The sequence below is a fragment of the Orbicella franksi genome, chromosome 1 (genome assembly GCF_964199315.1).
Source record: "Orbicella franksi chromosome 1, jaOrbFran1.1, whole genome shotgun sequence".
In the NCBI taxonomy this organism is placed as follows: Eukaryota; Metazoa; Cnidaria; class Anthozoa; order Scleractinia; family Merulinidae; genus Orbicella; species Orbicella franksi.
The window spans coordinates 34,969,822-34,989,353 of NC_138145.1; the positions used below are offsets into that span (position 1 = coordinate 34,969,822).

The 19,532-nt window shown below is 39.9% G+C and overlaps 2 protein-coding genes across 2 annotated transcripts; both read left to right on the forward strand.

Annotated features, from left to right (window-relative positions):
- The first annotated feature begins 1,285 nt into the window (after window positions 1-1,285).
- Window positions 1,286-9,603, forward strand: LOC145480825 (uncharacterized). Its single transcript, XM_081459153.1, has 6 exons — window positions 1,286-1,374; window positions 3,633-3,808; window positions 4,788-5,411; window positions 5,970-6,200; window positions 7,206-7,359; window positions 9,088-9,603. The coding sequence occupies exons 1-6, from the start codon at window positions 1,319-1,321 to the stop codon at window positions 9,488-9,490; spliced, it is 1,644 nt and encodes a 547-aa protein (XP_081315279.1). The 5' UTR covers window positions 1,286-1,318; the 3' UTR covers window positions 9,491-9,603.
- Window positions 9,604-12,082: 2,479 nt separating this feature from the next.
- LOC145480164 (uncharacterized) lies at window positions 12,083-19,096 on the forward strand. Its single transcript, XM_081458608.1, has 4 exons — window positions 12,083-12,771; window positions 15,158-15,388; window positions 16,362-16,518; window positions 18,886-19,096. The coding sequence occupies exons 1-4, from the start codon at window positions 12,231-12,233 to the stop codon at window positions 19,094-19,096; spliced, it is 1,140 nt and encodes a 379-aa protein (XP_081314734.1). The 5' UTR covers window positions 12,083-12,230.
- The last annotated feature ends 436 nt before the right edge of the window (window positions 19,097-19,532 follow it).

A 19,532-nucleotide genomic window follows, 5' to 3' on the forward strand; every position in this document is an offset into this window, starting at 1 on the left:
AACGAAATTCTGCGTTTCTTACACTGTATCGCCATATAAGTAAGGATTCTTTTTTTTTTTTTTTTAAAATGGAGTAGTCATTTTGTTTCTTTGGTGTTGTTGCTTCTTTGTTAGGAATGGGTTAAAGTGCAGTTTTGATCAACTAAAATAATCAAGTGTAATTTATTTCTACACCAAAAGGCGATGACCAAGACTTAATGACTGATTTGTATAGTTTTAGTATCAAATGAACTTCAAGAAATAGACCCCGCAAAAAGACCTCTCTCGCGTAAGATAAAACAATGTACAAAGTTGTAAATAGTTTATGTTCTTACTGGTGTTAGCGGTTAGTTTACTTCAGATTGAGATTAACACTGTACAGGTGAGTCTTTAGTCTTCTAAGTATAACCCAGACTATTAATTATTAATCTTAAATAACATTAATTACAGCGCTAACTGGTAAGTCATAACAGACGAAGGGAGGGGGTACGTATCCCTTCCCGCGAGGAGGGAGAAATCTGCATGCACGCATTTGTTTCACGTTCACAATCTTTCTGATATGTTCTCATGAAAATGCGACCAAATTTTGTTAATTCATCTGAAGTTTCTCTGGAAGCAATTTGCAATGACATCTAATGGCACGTGATGGCACGTGATGGCACGTGATGGCATGACAAAGTGATGTTTTTCTCCAAGTCATGGAAAAAAAACAAAAACAATTGAATTGGTTTATCGGTGGGAACTTTAAGTTTTAAAAAAAGAAAAACATGCCCTGTCGACCGTATAAACGATCCACGAATAAGAAGCTTTGCTACCGAAACAAATCACTTGATAAATAAATTGTATCGCGCGGTGCACTCGACCGTGAATCCTTAACATACTGGTCAGTGGATTGGCAAAAAGTCCAACAGGAATCGAAGGATCGAGTGAACCTCACATCCATAGCTATATCTGGGATTAATGACTACCTCATTATGCGAGTTAAAAATGAGATGAAGGAATCTGTGTGTTTTGGTGCCTTGAAGTGGCTTGATAGGCACTTGACGGGTTTTGAAATTGACACAAAAAAGTTAGAGAAATAAATAAAGATTAATAAATAAGTATTAAAATAAATATCTTAATTTACCACTCCCCCGATGCGGCTTTTCAGGGTCAATAGAAACAAACAGTTGCAGGGAATAAAACTATTCAGTCGATATTAACTCTTTCTTTTTAATATTTTGATTTGTTACATGCAGGGTGTGGTCGAGTGATTGAAAATACACTCAGAAGTCCCGGATATCCTAACGATTACCCAGATAATACAGATTGTATTTCTTCGGTTCCTATTCCACAAGGCATGGTGATTAATATTACCATTAACGAACTTTACCTGGAGGATAGTATATCTTGCGAGTAAGTATTGATTTTTAATGTGTTAACAAGTTGCGAATGTTGGCAGAGGTCCAGTGACCTGCATCACTTTCTCCACAGAATGTAAAGCCTGAATGGGCGAAAGTCTCCTTTTTTTTCAAGGAAAGTCACATTTGTGTTAATCTGATTATTTGATCGCGAGTTGTAGGAGGAAACTTTTCAGCTGTGAGCATGTGCTCAGGTCCTTCAACAACTTCGAGTTCTTAAAGCGGCGTAAGGCTGAATATCCTTCGTTTTATCACCAAGTAATGATTGAATGTTTTTCAATTTCAGTAACTTTTTAATAACAAGGACGAAAAATTCTGAAACTAAATTATAGCTGTAAGTTAAGGGGCCCTAGTCAACCACATCTTTGTCTTTGTTTATTGCAAGGGTTTGGCTATTATATTTTATTCGCAGCATGTCGAAACGAAGGAAATCACTACGAAACTACTAAAGATAATTTAACATACTTTCAGGAACACAACTTACAGTAGAGCAAAAAGATTTCGCTTCACTATGCAATATCAATAATTTCGGTGGCATCGAAAATGGTGAAGGCTGAGTAGGGCCTTTAATATGTATATCTGCCCGAATTCGCAAAAACATGCCCGCATTAACTCAAAGACAGTCACACCGGCCAGAAGTCATCTGACCAACTCCTGGCTAGCAGATTAGCCCGTCACGCATGCACGTGGCATGGACCTCTGCAGCAGGGTGCCATGTCACGTCAACACAGAACCCTCAAACAAGGTTAAACAACTGAGTAAAATACCCAGAAATATCAAGGTTATTTAATACTGAAAACTCAAAGTCTAGTCAGGTTGGGGTGTCAGTACAAGACACCCTCCCCCTCCCTACTGCTTTTGACAGCTAGCCGCCCAGATATCGCCCAGATATATGTTTTATTTTTATCGTCATCATTATTTTTTGAATGATAAAGTCTTGACAGAAACCGTGAGGAAAGACAGTCATCTAGATTCTTAAGATTGGCACACAGTAAGGGACACGTTGCCCACGTTGGACACGTTTCAGCGACATTTTCCTAGTGTGAAAGTTTTACTAGCGCGGAAAAGGGAGCAGGGATTGCGCAGTGATGAAAGCGCTCATCTCCCACCAATGTGTCTGGCGTTTGATTCCGACCCGGTACCATGTGTGGGTTGAGTTTGTTGTTGGTTCTCGCCTTACTCTGAAGGCTTTTGTCCGGGTTCTCCGGCTTTCCTTCTTCCACAAAAACCAACATTATAAATTCCAATTCTACCAGGATAGAGGACCTCCTTGGAAACCAGCTAAGGCTGAGGTAGCTTCCTCTCTTAATATTGTCATTTATTTTTAACTTATGTATTTATTTATATTGCGAGGACAACGCAAACTGTTGCATGAAATTCAGCTGGTTCGAATTTGTCGGTAAGGAAGAAGGGACGTAATGACCCCAGTTTTAATTCTCGCATGGTGAGCACTGCTCTTGCCAACTGTCCCCGCTATAAAAAAGAAATGAACCAATATCCTCTTCGTGTGCACAAGCTTGCTCACTGTCCCTGCAACATGGGTTCTATGCGTACACGCGAAGAGGCTGGTCCCCGCTTTATGATGCCGCAACATGTCCTTATTAGTGTGTGCCGGTCGACCTTTACACTAGCTTTTCGCGCTTGCCGTTCTCGGGTTCTGATGGATGATAGAATACAAGTCACTGAACCAAACCTCGCAATACTTGCATAACAACACTACTATAAATTTACTCATTTTATAGCGCGAGAATGAAGTGAGAAACTACAATAGCACAGTTGGTTACACTTACCGTACTCTTAAGCTTATCTTAACACATTGCCAAGTAAGAAATTACGCGACGTTTCAGTACACACTCCGCTCATAAGGAAAATGGCTGGAGGAATAAATATGACATGCGCGTGCGTGATGCACTTCTCAGTGATCTCCAAGCTCGTATCTCGATTCTTCGCTCAATTCTGCGCAAGCAAGTGACTGTCGAGAGTTCTTTTGCAGGATCGATTTTGATTGGTTTAAAAAAAACAACAAAACAATAAAAGCGACCAGAATAAAAGAACAGGAACCTGATTGAGGCACATGATTTTAGCTAGGAATGCGCGTTTCAACCGGAAGCGGGATATTTTCGGATTTCTAATAAGTGCTTTTCAGGGTCGCTCTATTGTCGAGTGCTAGTAGGGGAACGAATAATCTGGGTTCCAGGTTGAAATGACCCTTTGTTAAAGAACGTCACTTGTTTATATTTCATTTCTTTGTAGCCGAGATTATTTACAGATTACCAATGAGAAGAACCGGGTGTTTGGCAAGTACTGTGGTCACATGACTGGAAAGACAGTTCTTGTATCTGGAAAATACGCCTTGATAAGACTCCACTCAAACAGCAAAATTCAAAACAGAGGATTTCTAATGGAGTTCTCAGCTGTTGTGCCACCCTGTAATTAATGATAATTGATAAGGAGTTTGATGCTTTTATGACTGAGATAATCACTTTAAAACGTGTTGAGGCACGGAAGAGAGATATTTCTCGAACAACTATAAAACCAAAACTGATTAGAGCGAGTAGGCCTGTATCTGTAAGAGTGACTGCTGGGGATGATAGAAGTTGATATAGGGAATCAATCAATACAATGAATAACGATTGCACGATATCTATAGACATAGATAATGACTTTGGAAAACGATACAAATTTGAAATTTTGCAACACCTACCAAGCTTTGAAGTTTCGAATTTTGCATCGCGATAGCCTCCTTTAAGACAAGTGAAATATGTGAGTGCCTAAAGGAGTTTTTATCTTGAACACGTAAGAAATAATTAACAAAAACTTTGTCTACCTCCACAAACTCGAAAGGCCTTCCATTCCTTGCTAAGTGAAAGTACCAGGTTCAAGCTGCATGGGGTAGCCTGTGTAGGTGGCTGGATTCGTGAGCGAGTGATCCTAAGCCAACGACTTAAATTTAACTTGACTCCTCGCTAATTCCGTCGTGGCTTGGCTTTGCCACTCGCGTTCACTCTCGGTTTCGTCGCCGAAACAAAAGCTCTCGCGCGCAAAATCCCGCGGCTACGCAGGCTAGCCATCGGGAGTTAGGCAGTTTTGGTGCAAGTCAAGTGATACGTGCTAGTCCAATAATAGGTAAGTGTTCATGATATAACACCCAGGACCCTTGTGTCGAGTGGTAGGGTCTCCGGGAAAAAAAGTTCACTTTTTTCATGTGGTCAGCCGTTAGCTACCTTTGAGGCCATATGAGTCCCGTGCAGAAGCAGATTCGACACCAAATGGTCAACTCCAAAAGGCGGGTTAAAATGACCATAGAAAACCAACTCGGAAATTCTTGTCCTATAGAATGTTTCTACTGCTGTCGTATTTTCATGTTATTTCTGGCGATGTAAAAAAAGGTTTATTTTTTACTCTTAGCTGTTCCAGAACCTATCGCCTTCTACCCCTTGAATGCTCGCTATAAAGCCACAGAAAAAGAAAACAGGCAACTAAGGGGAATCCTGGGAGATGTTGTGATTACAAATGGACCCTACAACGAAGCAGGCGGAGCGTACATGTTTTATGGCACTGTAAGCAGCTACATCGAGTTTCCGAATAAAGGGGGCCAGGACACTCGTTTGTCAATCACACTGATGTGCTGGGTTCAACCCGGAGGCCAAGATGGACCACTATTCAGCTACGGAGTTTCTGGTTTCACTGTCTGTATCTGGATTCGCAATGGCGGATTCTTTAATCGAATCATCAAACATCCATCTTTAGAAAGACTGACTACTATAACAACTGAGGTTCTTCCAGCTGGAGAGTGGGTTCATGTTGCAGCAAGTTACGATCACAACAGCGGAAATAACTCGCTGTATATCAACGGAAATTTGAGAGCCTCGCAAAACATTGGCACAGGTTATGAGATTGCAACCGCCTCCCAGAGAGTTCGAATGGGGGTTAAAGATGGCATTAAGAGCTATTTCAAAGGGAAAATCACGGAAATGAAGGTTTACGATGTCGCACTGAACGATGCACAGATACAAACATCAATAATACAAGGTAACTGAAAAACAATATGCACTTGTTCCCGAAATAGTTGTCTAGTTACCCTCCCCGATGATTCCCTTAATTAATAAAACTCCTGTTATTGGACAACTTTGCAAGAGGTAATAGACACCCGTTTCAGGATCTCCCTTGGCAAAACAATGTTTCGCTAGAGGACAAAAGAAGTAATTAATAGAACTGGAGAATATCGGGAGCAGACAAGCCTGTGAGAGTAGACGGATTTCATGAATTCTGTTGTCTCACGTCGTCTGAAAATAGGTCTGCACGTACGCTCGCATGCTAGAAGTGACATGCAGTATCTTTTTAATGCCATTAAAGGCAATGTCTTGGCCACCTTTTAGAATTCTCTCATGGGTTGTTTTGAGCACGCACCTTGACCTTACTCCACAAATATTTATGCATGTGTACATCATTGTGTCAACTAAAACCACGTTTTGACGTAGTCTGTGCCTCTATTACAGCAAGATGTGATTTGTTTAAAATTGATGTAAGCAAGTATGGTCAGTCAATAAACATTAAGGATAATGTTTTTTTTTATTTCTAACCGATTAGTTCCACCAACGGTAACATTCCCAGCTGCTCTGTTAGCAATACAAGGAGGCATGCTGTCATGTTCAGCCAGAGGAACTCTTCCTATATACACAGCACTGATATGGAACTCTACAGTACTGGTGAATACAACAAACACTGCAACCATCCGTCTGGACAAGGATGGAAACTACACCTGCCAGGCCATGAACCAGTATGGAACAGATGTGAAAGAACTCCAAGTCAATTTCACAAGTAAGAGTTTTTTCTTGTCTAATCTCTCTGTTCTTGTCAAATAAAGTGCAATGCTCGAGAGTGAGTCCCAAGTAAACTTCGAGAAAACGCCCTGTAATGGCCTTCTGGGTGCAAAGGACTAAGCACCTGTACTGCAAAAAATGAACGGGTTTGAGACTATAACTTAAAGTGAAGTTCCATGCTCTCCATATTGTTATCAAAGAGTTCTTTCTGACTAATTGTTGGCCATAGCATCTCTTGATGTAACGGATATCTCATGCAGTGATCGCACTTATAAAGGACACGTCTGGATCATGAATTCCTTCAAGCATGGCCATAATGTTTGAGACACTGTTATTTTTCCCTTAAAACCAGAATCCAATGTACTCCCCATCCCCCTCTGGACAAAGCTGGGTGTCAGGATTCAATGAATTGTAGAAATGGCCAAATAATTACTTCTAAAAGAGATTTTGTAAAATACTTGAGATAGTATGCGCACTCCCATTGATTGGTCAATAGGCGTGTTTAAATGAGCTTATGTAAACACGGTTACACATAACGTTTTAGATTCGCACGTATTTTTAAGAGCTATTTTATAAAAGCAATAGAGTACTTTTTCTGTGTTTATGTAGCTTCATCTAAACACTTCGGGAGTTGAAAGAATTCTCAAAAGTTTTCCAAACCCTCGACCTGCGTCTCAAATTCTCCCAGCCTTTACGTGTTTAGATGAGGCTACATAAACATGGAAACAGTACTCAATTGCTTAATCTAAACCTCGATGTCCAAACGTTGAAGACGTCGATGAGAACAGTTTTATCCCATTCTATACTCAACTTTATTATATTTCAATCGAATAAAGTAAACATGAATTCTCATCCTTCAAGTCATATCAAGTTTGGTTAAATTAAGCTGGGAGAGATTTTTGCTAGACCTTTGTTAATGGATGTCCATTCCCCTAAAATGTCGGTTAAAATGTGTGCCTTGTAACGTTGAAAAAACAGACAAAAACCGTCTTTGTATTAACAGAATATGGCCCAGAGATCGGCTTTCTGACCAGTGAAGGATATCCTTACAGCTACCCAAGGAATATGGAAAATGTATCCACATATCCTATTCCAGAAGGCTGGTCGATGAACATTTACTTTCAGGATTTTGATGTGGAAAGAAGTTATCATTGCCTGTAAGTGATATAGCTGCGATGATCGAGTGTATCAGCTACATTTATCTAATGTGGAATAGAGTCATGTGATGGTATTACTCTTTGGATTAATTTCTATCTATTCTGGATCTATGCATTTGTCCAATGCGAACATAGCCTTATCAGCTTTTTTGAGCTTTATTTGTAAATACTCTGTTTTTAGTGAATCTAAGTCCCTTTACGATGTTCCAAATTATGCTTATTAGTTATAAGATTTTAGAAGTCTACTTGAATGGGGGACATTATTATATTACAATGCTATGGAATATTATAATAATTCATGTAAACATGATCCGCCTAGATTAGCTCAGCTATCTACAGGCATGTTATAATTGTAATTTTAATTTGAAAACAAAAATAATATGTATGTATGTATGTATGGGACTGGAAATGTTTCTCTTTGTGTGATCAACACTAATTTCATTAATTTGTAGTACCCTTCCCCCCGGACAATAGGCGGACATTTGCTCCAGGGGGTTGGGGTGTATGAAATATTACTCCTGCTAAATTATAGTATAATCACAGGTGACCCAAGCTTGCAAATGAGCGTCCCTGTACATGCAGCAGTACTCAGGTTACGCAACAGTCCAAATTTAAGGATTTGATTCCGACTTGGTTCTCGTGAGGTTCCTAAGGCGATTTATTGCAATTTAGGAGGTTTTTAGTTTCACTGCTTTGTCCTCTATATCTCCTAAAAATCACCTAAATTGCAATAAATCGGCCTAGAAGCCTCATGCACGGGAGCTAAGTAAACACACACCTGAAGCAAGGTAGGGTTATGTTTATTCATACTCCTTCGTATTTTTTAGGCTTAAGAATAGAACCGTTTTTCCAAACAAATCCTTAAATTTGGACTGTTGTGTAACCTGAGTACTACTGTATGTACAGGGTCTTGGTCCACCCGTACTGTAACAATAATTTGTAAAAGCATCCTTGTATTTGTAGGTTATCATTTCCTTTTTTAAACTGTCTTTGTTTCAAACTTTTGGTCATTCTATTTCGTTTCGTGAAGATTGCTCCCGTACACTTTTGTATATTATTTTGCCAGAAAAGGTAAGCCTTTTGTATACCTTTAATTGAAAAAAGGTACCCCTTTCACATGCTTTCATAACTGGACCGTAATGTGACTAAATCGCCGAAAAGGAAATATTATTTTCATGTAGTGCCGGGAGCCCATCATGGGCTCCTGGTGGTGCTTAATAAAATAAATGATACAGCCATAAAGGGTGGCTATTAAAAATATTTTAATTAAAGGCCCTATGAAATAACTAAATGACAGATTTCCCTACCTTTTCATATACCTCACCTTTTGAAATTCCTACCCTTTAAGTATGTGAAGCCTGAGCAAGGTTACCCCTTTCGGGCGGAGCCTCTCTGTACACGCTATTATAGGAAGTGCCCCTTTCCCCGATCGTTTCCCGTGCTCGGACACATCATTTTGTTTGGACTACACTCAAGAAGCTACAGCTGCTTTCTTTTCACCTCGAGCAACTCTTACGCTGCTTTTCTGCTCTCCAAACTCACTGCATGCATCATAATTAGATAATTCACGCTAAAGCATGAATCAATTGTTAATGAATTAAGACACATCTTATTGCCAGGGATTATGTATTTATTAATTGGAATTATATATTTTGGAATGTCTCACGAGTGTCACAAGTAACTCAGTTTAGCGGCTTGGTCTAGAACATTATTTACCTTTCTTTGTAGCAAAGACTCTTTGAGAATTACGGACGGGACGGGAACGTTTGGCTTCTACTGCGGTAACATGACCGGCAAAAATCTCCTAGTGACAGGAGACCAAGTGAAAATATTATTTAAATCAGACGACAAGGTTGAACAAAGGGGATATCGGTTAGTCTTCACTCTGGTTTCACCACATGGTAAGTGGGATCATAAAGAAGTGATTAAGCTTATCACGTTTACCGTGTTTATCTCCCTCTTAAATAATTCCCAAAATTTTAATTCCACGACGAAAACTGAAACACGAGTTTCCGATTTCCAATGCGCCAAAACAGGTTTTTTTAATCATTGTCATAAGCTCCTGACATTGTCATGGAACTTCTGGTGGCAAATGAATTTCACAGCTGTTTTGCCACTCTTTAAGAAATGATAATTGATGAGGAGTTTGATGCTTGAAGGCCTTTCGAGTTAATGGAGGTGTTGAGTTAATGCTTCATCTTTAGCCTCTTTCTCAAAGTGAGTCTTGGTTCCTGTAGCTACGGTTTTGCGTGTATTACGGACCCGCGTCCGGTGTGTCATGGGTCAGTCACGTGTGAGTAGTCTAACGCAAGTAGTTGCCGATGATTGAAGTGGACGTTTATTATCAAGCCGTATTGTGACACTTTCTGCTTATCGATTAGTTCGATTTCTTTTCACTTCCTCATAGCCTTGTGTACTTGTTGTAGAAAACCTGAACTTCGATTTTTTTGAAATTGGATTGTTTGTACCTAGACAATACGAAGTGTTAACGAGAGATCGCAAGATAGGAATGTAATAAATCTCTCGACCATAAATGTAATAAGATTTGACCATTAATGTAATAAACTGAACAACCATAAATGTAATATGGCTTAACCATAAATGTAATAAACTGCCTGCCATTCTCTTATTTCGTGCTGAGTAGCCTGTTCCAGGCTCTCGAATAGTCGGGGGTGAACGAAGACGCCTTATTTCCAGTCGTTTTTCTCTCGCTCGCCCCTTTCCTGGAACAGGCTAAGTACAGGGAGGACAGGGAGTCTTTACATCAATTTGGAGGACTCATTTCTCGCAGCACCATTTTGACCCAGAGCCCAAAACCCGAGAAGCCATCATTCTAGTCTGTGGAGTCCATATACCAGACGAGATCTCGAGTGGTCTACAATAAGTTTTTTTGAGGTATTGGTAGTTGATGATGTTCAAGTGTACTTAACTGAAATGCTGGGAGTTGATAAAGTTTCATACATTTGAAGAAGATTGAGGTTGTTAGAGTAATTTCAAAGGTAGTGAAAGTGAGAAAATTTTGGGACACCCTCGCTTCAGGTGAAAATAAAACTGACACAGCCAAGTATTATCTCTTCCGGTTCGAACTTCTACCGTCATTTGTTTCAGTCGCTTAAGACTTGATCATTTTTTTAGAATTCATTTGCCAGGGGTGGATTTGGTGGCTAGCCACTCAACTTTAAAAGAAGCAAATAATGAAACAATTGTATCGGACCTAAAACGAAGGCGCATCTGGATTTTCTTAGGCACTGTTAAAGAGTATTTTTGACATATATAGTTGTGATGTTAATACAAACCTGGATCTTTACACAATTTCTTTGGGTATTAGTTGTTGAGTTCACGTTGTAATAAACCAGGCTTTTTTCTATAGTTTTCTTCAGTGTTTTATCCGTATATGGCCCATGTAAAAGGTAAAGTCTGCATACAAGCCAAGTGGCCCACCAGGCCGGAGCTTATCTCGGTTTCTGTAGCATGAAGCGACTAGGAGTATTTCTACTCCCCCCTGGATGGGATGCTAGTCCATCGCAGGGTTACTCCCAGCATTAAGTTCGCCGGTACCCATTGATACACTTGGGTGGAGAGGGGCACTGTGAGAGTAAAGTGTCTTACCCAAGAACACAACACAATGTCCCCGGCCAGGGCTCAAACCCGGACCGCTCAATCGGGAGACGAGCGCACTAACCATGAGGCCACCGCACCTCTCATGTATGGCCCATGTGGCTGGTAGGATATCAAATATATCTATCCTGGTTCAAATAAAAATACATATACCTGGACTACAATTAACTTTGGCCAAAACATAGTGATCTTGTTTTACATGGTTCCACTTCCCCCATTCCCTTGACTGAATACAAAACGGAGCCATCCACAAGAAATTTCAAATTAGAGCAGGCTTATTCTCTGTAAGGTGATGTTTGACTGGAATTCTATCTCTTCTCTTCTGTCTTGCAAACACTCCAAGAGCAATTATTTTAGACCACCCGAGATTTCTTCTGGTATATATACTTAATGATTTCGAAATGTTCACAGGGACAGTAATGATGCCTTTTCGGATTTTGGCTTCTGGGCAAAAACCATGCTGTAGCAGTGATTCCTCCAATTTGATTTGGGGCACCCCGGTCTTCCCTGTACGAATATGTCCCTTGACTCAGGGGTAATAGGCAGTTTGTTACATTTATGCTTAAGCTGTATAACATTTATGGTCGGTCAGTTTATGGTCCATTTATGGTCAAAGTTTATTACATTTATGGATAGTGGAATTTTATTACATTAATTTTTTGTGGCTAAAAGTTATTACATTTATGGTGAGTATAACATTTATGGCCAATTTTTATTACATTTATGGTTGGTATTACATTTACGGTTGGTATTACGTTTATGGTTTTTATTACATTTATGGGTGATACACCAGGTTCAAGCTGTTGTCGCCATAAGGCGTTAGTGAAAGGAATATACAATTTCGAAGCACATCACGTGATACGTTTTAGTGCAATGATAAGAAGGTGTTCACAACTCCCACGACCCTTGAGTGGAGTGGTAGGATCTCCGGGAAACAAAGTTCATTTTTTCCTTGTGGCCAGTCGTTCACTTTTAAATAATTTTCGGCTACATAAATGTCCGTCTTTGGGAGGAGATTCCACTCCGAAGAGCAACTCCAAACAGCGGGATAAGATGACCACAGAGAACCAACTCGGAAATTTCTGTCCTATAGAATACTATTACTGCTATCGTATTTCATGTTATATATGTGAGGATGTAAAATAAAATAATGGTGTTTTTTATTCGTAGCTGTGCCAGAACCTGTCATCTTCTACCCCTTGAATGCTTGCTATAAAGCTGCAGAAAAAGAGAACAGACAGCCAGAGGGAATCATGGGGGATGTTGCTATTACAAATGGACCCTACAACGAACCAGGCGGAGCGTACATGTTTTATGGCACTGATAGCAGCTACATTGAGTTTCCGAATAAAGGGGACCCGGACACCCAGTTCTCATTCACACTGATGTGCTGGGTTCAACCCAGAGGCCAAGATGGACCACTATTCAGCTACGGAGTTATTGATTATGGAGTCGTTGCGATTGCGAACAGCAAATTATTTAATCAAATCGTGCAAAGGGGACATCCTTATCATTTGACTGGTATGACAACTCCTGAGGTTCTCCCAGCAAGGAAGTGGGTTCATGTTGCAGCAAGTTACGATCACAACACCAGAAATAACTCGCTGTATATCAACGGACATTTAAGTGTCTCGCAAATCATTGGCAAACGTTATTCCATTGCAACCATCAAAACCAACGTTCGAATGGGGACTAGAAGTGTTAACAATAAGAACTTCAAAGGGAAAATCGCGGAAATGAAGGTTTATGATGTCGCACTGAATGAGGCGCAGATACAAACATCGATAAGACAAGGTAGCTGCACTTTTCCCGAAATATTTGTCTCCTTACCCTGTCCAATGATTCCCTAAATTAATAAACTCCTGTTATTGGCCAAGTTGGCAAGAGGTAGCAGACACCCGTGTCCCAAAACAATGTCTCGTTAGAAGACAAAAGAAATGATCAATAGAACCGGAGAATGTACTGAATGTCTGCATGTACGTCCCCGCGCTAAAAAGTGACATACATTATCCCTTTCTTGAAGCCATTAGAGGCAATGTCTTGGCCATCTTTTAGAGCTCTGTCATGAAAGGACTTCTGGCGAGAACAAACTACATCAGCTTTCTTTCCACGTAATAGCTACATTTGAGCTAAAAATGAAAGAAATTAGAGTTGTTAAATGGTAATCTATTGCCAGGATCATTTCTTCACTTCACACTTCATGCGCAGTTCGAATTTTATAATTATCTCACACGTATCAGAAGTTTTGTTTTTTTTCTGACCTGGGTTGTTTTAAATGCGCAACTTGACCTTACTGCACATATACTATATATATATTTAGAAAACAGCCCTAAGAAAATACCCGCGCTGATTGCTTAAAAATCATGTTTCTATTAAACAATTAAATTATGAGCTCGAAATAAATTTAATAGCCGCTCAAAACTTTATCTAAATCCTTTTCACAGACACTTCGAAAGTGCCAAGAAACGGCCATCATTTTGTTAACAAGGGCACACTGCTACGCTACTCACTATCTACCACAGAATAGATAGTGAGTAATATAGCCAATGAGAGAATGGCATTCGTGATAGAACGCTAGTAGATTTATACTAAAACTCGATAGAAACACAGAACTAGCACGAGCTGTTGACGTAATGATGGCGTGAGCAAAGAGAATTTACTTCTTGATAATCAAAGTGAACAAGTTGTTTTCCTTTTTTCCGTCACGGTGGTTTCTAAAAGAAATGGAAAACATGTTCTCCGTGTTCCTATTGAGTTATAGAAGAACACTCCTGAAAATTCGGGAGAGCTCGAAAAAGCTGTGGAGACGCTCGCCTACTGCTTGTGATCTAAAATGTGTGAGAAAACATGTACCATATTTCTGTCGAGTTTTGGTATAAATCTACCCGCGTTCTATCATGAATGCCGTCCTCTGATTGGCTACGCTACTCACGTTCTATTCTGTGATAGATAGTGAGTAGCGTAGCATCGTGCGCTGGAGGCCGCTTCCTTGTGTTTTCGAAGTGTCTGTGAAGAGGATTTAGATGAAAGTTTTGAACGACTAGTAGATTTATACTAAAACAATTAGATTATTCGCTCTCGATTCCTATGCGTAATAGTTGACTCGACGATAGAAATCTTGAGCTCACAATCTATTTATTTAATAGAAACACTCATGAAAGTTTCGGAGAACTCGGAAAAGCTGTGGAAACACGAGCCGCAGGGGAGTGTTTCCACAGCATTTCTTGTTCTCCCAAACTTCCACTCGTGTTTCTATTAAACAATTAGATTATGAGCTCGAGATTTCTATCGCGTGGCGCCCTCGTCAACTATCACGCATAGAAATCGAGAGTGAATAATCTAATTGTTTTAGTATAAAACTACTAGTCATTCAAAACTTTATCGAAACCCTCTTCACAGACACTTCGAAAACGCCAAGAAGCGGCCATCCCAAAATAGATAGTGGGTAGCGTAGCCAATCAGAGAACGGCATTCGTGATAGAACACTAGTAAATTTATACTAAAACTCGATAGAAACACGGTACATGTTTCCTATTTCTTAAACATCATCTGAGTGATTTCGCAAAAACATGCCCACCAGGTTTTCGCAGCCCAAATCCAGGCTAAGCTAGCGACCTTAAGCCCAGGGGGGGGGGGGGGGGGGGGCAGGGCTCTGTTAAGGCCAGGCCAGACACATGGCCCAGGCACTGGCCTATCTGCTGGTGGTTTGCTGGTGGCCAGCTGTCAAAACCAGGGGGAAGGGGAGGGTGTCTTGTACTGACACCCTCAGCTAGCTAGACTTAGAGTTTTCAGTGTTAAATAACTTTGATATTGACTGTGTTTCTGGGTATTTTATTCAGTTCAATTAACCTTGTTTGAGCTAGGCTTTTGTGCTGACATGGCACCCTGCTGGAGTGGTCAATACCATGTGCATTCGTGAGGGGCCAATTTCCTAGCCAGGGGGGGGGGGGGTGATCAGAGGACTTCTGGTCGGTGGGACTTTCCTTGAGTCAATGCGGGCATGTTTTTGCAAATTCGGTCAGATATATGTGTGCATCATTGTGTCAACTAAAGCCACGTTTTGACTTAGTTTTTGTATGTATTATAGTAAGAAGTGATTTATTTAACATTAATGTAAGCAGGTATCATGGTTCAGTCAATGAACATTAAGGGTAAAAGGTTTTTATTTCTAACCGATTAGTTCCACCAACGGTAACATTCCCAGCTGCTCTGTTAGCAATACAAGGAGGCATGCTGTCATGTTCAGCCAGAGGAACTCCTCCCATATACACAGCACTGATACGGAACTCTACAGTACTGGTGAATACAACAAACACTGCAACCATCCGTCTGGACAAGGATGGAAACTACACCTGCCAGGCCATCAACCAGTATGGAACTGATGTGAAAGAACTCCAAGTCAATTTCACAAGTAAGGGTTTTTTTCTGGCCTAATCTCTCTTTTCTTGTCAAATAAAGTACAATGCTTGAGAGTGAGTCCCAGGTAAACTTTGAGGAAACGCCCTGTAATGACCCTCTGGGTGCAAAGCACTAAGCACCTGTACTGCCACAACCGACAGGTTGGGAACTATAACTTAAAGTGGAGTTTCATGCTGTCCATGGTGTTATCAAAGAGTTGTTTCTGACTATTCGTTGGCCATAGCATCTCATGATTTAACTGACATCTTATGCAGTGATTGCACTTAGGGACATATCTTGAATACCTTCAGTCCTGGCCATAACATTTGAGACACTGTTATTTTTCCATAAAAACCAGAATCCAATATACTGCCTCTCCCCCCCCCCCCCCCCGCCCCTGGACAATGCTGGGAGTCAGGAGTCAATGGATTGTAGAAATGGCTAAATAATTACTCCTAAAAGAGATTTTATAAAATAACTGAGATAGGACGCGCACTCCCATTGATTGGTCGATAGGCGTGTTTAAATGAGCGTATGTAAACACGGTTGCACATCACATTTTAGATTCGAACGTAAACATTTTGGGAGTTGTAAGAATTCTCAGAAGTTTTGCAAACCCTCGATCTGCGTCTCGGGTTTGAGTAACTATCTCAAATTCTCCCAGTCCCGCACGTGTTTAGATGAGGTTACATAAATACTAAAAAAGTACTGAATTGCTAAATCTAAAGCTCAATGTCCAAACTCTGAAGACGTCCATGAGAACAGTTTTATCCTATTCTATACCCAGCTTTATTATATTACAATGGAATAAAGTAAACATGAATTCTCATCCTTCAAGTCATATCAAGTTTGGCGGTTTAAATCACGCTGGGAAAATTTTTTTTGCAAGGCCTTTGTTAATGGATGTCCATTTCCTTAAAATGTTGGTTAAAATGTGCACCTTGTAACGTTGAAGAAACATACAAAAACCGTCTTTGTATTAACAGAATATGGCTCAGAGATCGGCTTTCTGACCAGTGAAGGATATCCTTACAGCTACCCAAGGAATACGGACAATATATCACCTGTATATCCTATTCCAGAGGGCTGGTCAATCAACATTTACTTTCAGGATTTTGATGTGGAAGACAGTAAACGTTGCCTGTAAGTGATACAGCTGTGATGATCGAGTGTATCAGCTTCTTTTATCTAATGTGGAGTAGAGTCATGTGATAGTGTTACTCTTCGGATGAATTTCTATCTATTCTGCATCTATGCATTTGTCCAATGCGAACATAGCCTTATCAGCTTTTTGAGCTTTATTTGTAAATACTCTGTTTTTAATGAATCTGCATGTAACTCCCTTTACGATGGTCCAAATTACGTTTATTAGTAGTAAGATTTTAGAAGTCTACTTGAATGGGGGACCGGAAATGTTTCTCTTGATCTGATAAATGCTTATTTCATTAATTTGCAGTAACCTTCCCCCCGGACAATAGGCGGACATTTGCTCCAGGGGGTTGGCATATGAAATTTTACTCCTGCTAAATTACAGTATAATCACAGGTGGCCCAAGGTTCCAAATGAACGTCCTTGTACATGCAGTAGTACTCAGGTTACGCAACAGTCCAAATTTAAGAATTTATTCCCAACTTGGTTCCCGTGAGGTTTCTAAGGTTTTTCAATTTAGGAGGTTTTTAGCTTCACTGCTTTGTCCTTTATATATCCTAAAAACACGTAAATTGCAATAAATCGGCCTGGAAACCTCATGCATGGGAACTAAGGAAACACACAGCTGAAGCAAGGTAGGGTTATCTCTATTCATACTCCTTCGTATTTTTTAGGCTCAAGACTATAACCGTTTTTCTAAAACAAATCCTTAAATTTGGACTGTTGGGTAACCTGATTACTACTGTATGTACAGGGGCTTGATCCACACGTAGTATAATAATAATTTGTGAGTGCATCCCTGTGTTTGTAGGTTATCATTTCCTTTTTTAAACTGTTTTTGTTTCAGAATTTGGTCAATCTATTTCGTTTTCGTGAAGATCGCTTCGGGGGGTGGGGGTTAGGATTAGGCGGGTTCTTCACAAAGTTTTATATGGGGAGGCTCTGCCGCGAGGTCCAACCCCTTACAGTTTTGTATACCATTTTGACAGAAAAGGTACTCCTTTCGTATACTTTTAATTGAAAAAAGGTACCCCTTTCTTATGCTTTCATAACTGGACCGTATTCTGAATAAATCGCCAAAAAAGGAAATCTTGTCATTTTCATGTAGTGCGAAGCTGGCATTTTAGTTTAAATTCCTCCGGTTTGAAGAGCATTTTGGAAAAACTACCGTTTTCGTGACGGATTAGTGTGGACGGTAGGGCAAACCACAGAAATACAGCTACGCTTTCAAATTTCACCGACGTGGTGTGGACGGGGTCTGAAAGAACTGATCGAAAAAAGTGATTCAGCTTTAATGAACGCCATTTTCGTGTTGAGTATTAAACTTTGAGAGTGTAAAATTCGCCAGGTGTTTTGTTCGCAAGTCTTAAGTTTCGCGATGTTTGTTAATTTTCGAAAATTATACAGGCGCGTAAAAATAAGTACAAACAGTTCTTTTGAATTATGCTCTCTAAATTTTCCTCGTAGCATCTGGGTGGGTTAAACAGTTAGCTGAGAATCGGATTGACACTTTTTTCAACTTATTGCTGAGATCTGAGATCTGCAAAATTTTCTGATCCGTGGAAACGGAAAACTGATAACTGAGCCGATCCAACTCCCTTATCCAGACACTCTACTTAGATTGATTCGATTGTCTATACAAAAGCATATGTGGACTTTCCAAAGTCTGGTACAATTTTGTACATGTAAGCATACCTTCTTTAAGGCTTAGTGCTATAACGACTTTCTGGAAACAGTCAGTTGCACGCTTTGTATTATATATAGCTACTTCTTTTCTGCTCGACAGATAATATGCACAGATATTTTAGAGTTGCGTAGTATTTGAGAGCAACGACTGGAGTAAAATGTCCACTCGTATTTCCTATCAAGCCATGGAATAAGGGATGTAATTTACTACTGCATCCCTGCATTTTTAGGTCATCATTTTCTTTTATTTTAACTGTTTTTGGTTCAAAAGTTAGTCATGACAATTTATCTCGTGTTCGAACACATCATTTTGTTTGGAGAGCACTCAAGAAGTTAAGATAAAGATAAAATAAGAACTTTATTAACGTGTTGAAGTCGCTAGCATACAATATATACTAATTGGGGACACCTAACTACGATTACTTATCTAATAATTAGTTAGCAGAGTTAGTTGCTCTAGCTCTGCTGTCCCTCAAGCAACTCTTGTGCTTCTTCCCGTGTGCATCATGATTTGATAATGCACGCTAAAGTATGACAATTCTTATTGCCAGGAAGTATCAGGAGCCATGGTAGTATGTAATTTTTAATTATATATATTTTTTGATTGCTTACGAGTACCACAAGTTACTCAGTTTTGTTGGTTTGGTACAAAACAACATTTACCTTTCTTTGTAGCAAAGACTTTTTGAGAATTACCGACGGGATGGGCAAGAGACTTGATTATTGTGGTAACAAGACCGGTCAAAATCTTGTGACTGAAGACAAAGTGGAAATAATATTTCACTCAGACGAAGGGATTGAGCGAAAAGGATATCTGCTAAATTTCACTCTGGTTTCATTGGCCTCGGTTTCAAGTGGTAAGTGGGACCATAAAGAAGCTGATTAGAACTTGAAGAGTACACCAAGTTTATCTCCCACTTAAATAATTTCTAACATTTCATTTAAAGTTAAAAGCTATTTTATGACAATACATTTTTCGGGGGTAGTCTTACGTAGCTCGTTTCGTCCTGGCCAAGGGACTCATCAGAGACGTTTCTGCTTGGCAAACTTGTTGGGCATCACACCCAAATTCCCGTTTGCTAACAAAATGATCACAGCAGTCTCGCCTTGTATCGCATAAGGTTTTCTGACTGCATTTCATTTCCACGAGAAAAACTGGAATACGAGTTTTCTGCAAATTAAAACTAAGAGCAATAGCGTGGTAAGAGACCATGTCTCTTGAGCGTGATAATTTTCAATACGCTGAAACAACTGAAACAGAGCAGTTTTGTCATCGATTGCTATAATGAACGTAAACATTGACATGAACATTTGGTGTCTTT